The sequence below is a fragment of the Manis javanica genome, chromosome 6, assembly GCF_040802235.1.
Source record: "Manis javanica isolate MJ-LG chromosome 6, MJ_LKY, whole genome shotgun sequence".
Lineage (NCBI taxonomy): Eukaryota > Metazoa > Chordata > Mammalia > Pholidota > Manidae > Manis > Manis javanica.
In genome coordinates, this window is record NC_133161.1 from 18,728,462 (window position 1) to 18,734,461 (window position 6,000).

At 39.2% G+C, this 6,000-nt stretch overlaps 1 protein-coding gene across 6 annotated transcripts in view; it reads right to left on the minus strand.

The window, feature by feature from the left end:
* EXOC4 (exocyst complex component 4) overlaps window positions 1-3,539 on the minus strand; it is a 778,194-nt gene extending 774,655 nt beyond the window's left edge. For all 6 annotated transcript variants that reach the window (XM_037019539.2, XM_073238446.1, XM_073238447.1 and 3 more), the window contains exon 1: window positions 3,392-3,539. In XM_037019539.2, the coding sequence (XP_036875434.2) occupies window positions 3,392-3,477 (86 nt within the window). In that variant the 5' untranslated portion in view covers window positions 3,478-3,539. The remainder of the gene's footprint in view (window positions 1-3,391) is intronic.
* Window positions 3,540-6,000: the final 2,461 nt, after the last annotated feature.

Consider the following 6,000-nt stretch of genomic DNA (forward strand, 5'->3'; position numbering starts at 1 on the left):
TACTTTTTAATGGTTAAGAATTTCATTTATGAGTCCCAAGGAACTTAAATACCCATCTACCAAATATGACACTTTTCAACACAATTACACTATCCATCTTTAAATTATCTTCACTTTTAAATGCTTTAAAGTGATGGACTATCACACTAAAATAGGAGTCCTTACTTAACTATTTGATACCATGGCTGAAAACAGTGATGAGATTTGGATATGCCCTTTCTATACCTACTCTGTCTTTAGCTCAAACCTCATTCACCTGTACTTTTTCTTATCCAGGGTTAAAAGATGACATAAAATGCTTTTATGTATATATAGAAATATATATATAGCATCATACTAATTAATAATGTAGTCAAGCAATGACATTTTCTATATATCTGAGCAAAACAACTGAGATTTTTAACATTGACTATTCAAAAAACAACTGCTCAGTGATAGAAAAAGCCAAAGCTAAACTAATCCAACTTTTCCAAGGGCAATGGACTCCATCACTAACAAGTAAGTTACTTTGTGACAAAATCATAGGCCCAAGGAAACATGAAAGAGAGCTGGCATGTACCAGCTACATCTTCAGGACTGCTCAGATTTTATAAACAGGAACCTAAAACGGGCTTTCCTTTTTGAGGCTTGTTGCCAAAGCAACGAGGAAAGCTACAGCCTTTGTGAGAAACTCTGGAAAGAGGTTAAAAAGAAGAGGAGATAATCAAAGTTTTATATGAAGAATTAATCATGAATACAAGGTTACAAGAAGGATAACATGAAGAATACAAACAGAGCAGACAGGCAGAGCAGCAATTTCAGAGTGACAACACGATTCACTCACAAGAAATACGGATGCCCCGTTCCTTTTCTCCCATCTTACTGAGATATAATTGACATATAACATTGTCTTTGTTTCAGGTGTAAGACATTACAATTTGATATGTGTATACTGCAAAATGATTGCCACAGCAAGTTAACACCCATCACTTCACAGTTACAATTATTTTCTCCTGATGAGAACTTTTAAGATCTACTCTGTTAGAACACCCGCCACTGTCTTCTTCCCTGAAGTACTCACCCCGCCCCAAACACCAAAGTACAAATACCAGCCTCCTCTCATTCACTGCCCCCACTGTCTATGAAATTTATACCACTGGGGCAGATCAAAGGCAGGGAGACAACAACAGAGAGAGTTAGCAACACCCTCACTCCAACCCCAACATTTTCCTGTGATTCAAAGAAATGTTGAAATATATACATCAGTACTCCAGTACCACCAACAGCCAGTCTTTAACAGGATCATATGTCACCATGAACCCTAGTCCTTACTAAACTCACCCAGGATGCTAGGTCTGGACACTCCACTACACCATGCTAGTAACAGATACAATACGTGTCATTTAAGTGGCCTGAGGTGATCAAAGGAAGAAAAATGAAAAACAATAAGACACAACAGAAGATGGAGTAAAAAAAATGCCTAGGCCTAAATCAAGGTGACAATGTGAAGGTAACGCAGATGTGCTTAAGAGATGGATGGATAACCACAAATCATATTCCACACCACCCAGCAGTGATGCCCCCTGAAGAACACACAGGAACAGCCAACCAAAGGCAGTACGTTTGTGGCTCAGCATCAGCAAATAAGCTTTAGTCTGGTTTTTGTTTTTTTCAAAATAGGATATTTAGGTTAACTTGATTGGCATTTAAGAAAAGTGATATATATAGCATAAAAGAAATGGGTAAAGCTTACAGAATCTTTTAAGTACACATTTGAGATTGTCCATTGTGTATAGCTGTTACCTTCCCCAACCCCCACTCCTCTTCCATTGGAAATAAGCACATATTCTCTGAGAATACCCTTGTATTTCACTGTCTCTTCCAGTCTTTTGTCATAGTTTTTATTTGCATATGTTATCCCTCAAGGGTACCATCATATCTGATTTGTCTTTGCAAACTCAGGGCATTCATTCATTTGTGCAATAAATATTTACTAAGTATGTGTTAAGCACCAGGCACCATACTACAAACCGGCATTAAAGCCATACTGTCTCAGTGAACGTTGACTATAAGGCAAAAGAAACAAACAAGTTCAAAAAAGTAACCAAATTAATTCATATTTTATAATTCCATGGGAAGCTACAAATATTCTAGTTGGAGTTTAGTATCATGAAACATCTACACTACCTGCATATTGTTCCAACAAGACTGTAGGTCCAGAATAGAGTTTCCTCTGTATGGCCTACCAAGTATATTAAGTATTTTCAGACAAAGAACGATTGTCTTAATTCTAAAAAAAACCCCACAACTTGGTTGTAATGATTTAATATGCCATTAACCTTAAACTAGAGCCCCCTAAATAACACCCATGAGATGGGTCTCTATCAGTCCATGAGAGGTACACTGTTTTATAAGTACATTTTATAAATTACACATTCATTCATTCAAGAGCTTCTTAACTACCAGGAACTGTGGGGCGTGGTTTTTAAAAAAGATCATCAGGACCCTCCAGAAGCCCTCCAAGCTCAACTAAGTTTAGCATAGGCGCGGCGGGGGTGGGTGGGGCGTGGGGGGAAGGACCGGGGTGGGGTTATTTTACAAAATTAACATTCAATGAGTTGACATTCAAATGCCAACATAAAACGTGCCTTAATACATACTATTCAGGTTGTTTTTAATCACTCCCTGTATCATCCTTAATGGTGTTTGAAAAGGTTCCCCTGCTCTTAATTTAACTTTTTCTTTCTTTAAAGAGCCCCTAAAAGGTCCACCACTCCCACTCTCACCATACATACATATTCTGGGAAAACCACGTACTTAGAGGATAACGTGAAATGTATTTTGTTCTGTTTAAGAATATAGATCGGGATAGGAAAGCAGAACAAAAATCGAAAAACGATGTGTGCCTTGATACCCACATCAGCTCACTACAGGCTCTACGATTATATGAGGCTGTGGCCACTCACAGGTGGTTGGAGGTGTCCAAAGTGTGAGAACGCAACCTGCAACTCGTGACAACAGTCTCGGGACTTCAGGGCCTTCCTTACACCCTGAACTCCCGGAAAAAAAGGCTCCTTCCTCAGTGAGCGCTGCTGAAGGTAAATCAATAAATGTAAGATTAAATGGACACACCTGGCTTTCTCTACCAAACCCCAAAGAGCGTGCTTTCAGGGCCCGGACACCCTAATAGAAAGCGCTGGCCCTAATGAAAAGACGGTGAAGTGGGGCTCCTCCCTCTATCCAAACCCCAGAGAAAAAGGGGGGACTGTGGGGACACTTGGGAGGGGCTGGGGGGAGGCAAGGAGGGAAGGGTCAGCAGGTAGAACCCAGCTAACCCTTCTCCCTTCCAAAGCGGAGATCGAGCCGCTGCCCGCTGCCCCCTGTCCCTGACCCTGCCTCCTGCCTCCCTCACCTGATCACAGAGATGAGCAGCCCCGAGGGGTCTTTGCTTTTGCTGACTGTGCTTCTGTATTTCCCACCAGCTCCTTCGGCCGCCATCTTCCGGGGGGTGAACCGGTGGGCTGGAGGGAACCAAAGCGAGCGTAAACTATGTAATTGACCGCGACGGAGAGTTCACCAATGGGAGAAGAGGAATACAGAGCCCGAACTGAATAATCCAATCACTGGAGGGAGAAGGCGGGACTGAGGCCGTAATTCCCAGGCCCGACACGCCCTCTAAGCACTCTGGGAATTGTAGTTCTCCTTCCTCTGTTCCTGGACATGCAGGAAGATTCAACCGGGAGAGTGACGTCTGCTCAGGAGTGTCTTATTTATATTTATTTGTTTTTTTTAAATTTTTCCTTGTTTTTAGAGTTTTATCCAATTTTTAATCATATTTCTCAGACAATGCCAAAATGTGTATGTGGGGGGTGCTGAGGGCTGGGAATGCTTGATGTCTGTGCAAAGTTTTTAGACACAAGTAATAAAACATAAAATGCAAAAATGAAAAGACAGAAATAGTTCAGTGTGTACTCTAAAACTACATGTTTCTGCAGGCATGTGATGTCTGAGTTCAGTTATTTTTCAGTGTTGCTGTGTTTCCTAAGAATCACACAAGCATCAAAACAAAAATATCTTGGTGAAGGGGGGACCCTAGTAAACATAATGTTCTTCATATAATTGTAGATTAATGATAACAAAATTTAAAAAAGTAGACATCAGTTAAACACAAAACCAAAAAAACGGGAAAAGAAAAAGCCACATTGCAGATGCCTTTTCTTCCTAAGCTAAATAAAATAGAGAGCAATACTGGACATCTGTGCCTTATTTTTTTTTTACAGGTAACTTTTCACATATTCTGCATTTGACTCTTCTGGCTTGGTCATTAATAAGAAGATTAAATGAACAAAAACAAACATGAAGTATGTAGGAAAGTGAGTAAATTAAGAAATAAGGAGAAAAATAAATATTGAGAAGGAGGAAAGGAGGTCGTCTGCTTAGTAATGGTCAAGAATAAAGAAGTTCAGAGAGGACTAGAAAGCAAGCTCAGAGGTCCAGGAGTTGTGAAACAGTAAGCATAGTGCACATCAACTACTTTTATTAAGCAAATAACAAGCTGGTAGAAGTTCACAATGATATTTTTAAATCAGTTTTATAAATAGATAATATAATTATACATATATATAAAGACATATATTTTTTAAAGTATTTATAGCCTTTGGCTAAGTTCTAGGGACTTGGTTCCTAAAAAAATAGAGGTATAGAAAAAATACTGAAATTTTGGAAATAACATACAAGTATTAAATAAATTATGGAACATTCCATATGAGGATATAACACATAGCCACTGAAAATCATTTCAATGGCTTTTAATGAAAAGAAGATTTTTCATGGTATAACTGTAAAAAGCAGGCTATAAAATTAAATGACTCAAAAAAAAATTAAATGACTCATACTGAGAGAGAGGTAACTGGGCCTAGTGGCTAAGAATGCAGGCAGTAGGGGGGAAAAAATCATCTCAGTTGATGCAGAAAAAGTATTGATAAAATCCAACTCCCTTTCACGATGAAACACTCAGAAAACTAGAAACAGAAGGGAACTTGTCCAACATGATAAGGAGAGTTATTAAAAACTCAGGGCTAATATCATACCCAATGGTGGAAAACTGAATGCTTTCCAACTATGATGGATCACAAGACAAAGATACCCACTTTCACCACTTCTAGTCAACAAAATACTGAAAATTCTAGTCAGAGCAACTAGGCAGGAAGAAGAATAGAAAGCATCCAAATGTAAAAGGAAGAAGTAAAACTAGCTCTGTTTGTAGACAACATGATTTTACATGTGGAAACCCTAAAGAATTTTAGGAAAACAATAAGTCTGGAGGACTCAGACTTTCTGACTTCAAATGTTACAATACAGTAATCAAAAGTGTGGTACTTGCATAAAATAAACACATAGATAAATGGAATGTGATTGTAGGTGCAGAAATAAACCCATTCATCTATGAACAGTTCATTTTCTACCAGGATGCCTGTATCATTAGTCAGGAAACAGTAGTCTCTTCAACAAACGATGCTGGGAAAACTGGATATCCACATGCAAAAGAAGGAAAATGGGCCCTGTCTTAGTCCATTCAGGCTGCTATACCAAAATCACACAGACTGGGTAGCTTAGAAACAGCAGAAGTTTGTTTCTCCCAGTTTTGGAGGCTGGGGAATCTAAGATGAAGCTGCCAGCATAGTTGTGTTCTCATGAAGGCCTTCTTCCTGGCTTGTAACTAGTGCCTTTTCACTGTGTCCTCACAGGGTGGAAGGGCTAAGGAGCTCTGCGAGGTCTCTTTTGTAGGAACTCTAATCCCTAATCACCTCCCAAGGACACGGACTCCTACTACTATCATCTTTCCCTTTGGAGGTTAGGCTTCAACATATAAATTTAGACAGGGGAGACACATAGTTAGACCTCACACCATTGATAAAATTTAACTCAAAATGGATCAAAGACCAAAATATAAGGGAAAACTCTTAGAAGAAAGCATAGTGGTGAGTCCTTATGACCCTACATTTGGCAATGGATTCTTAA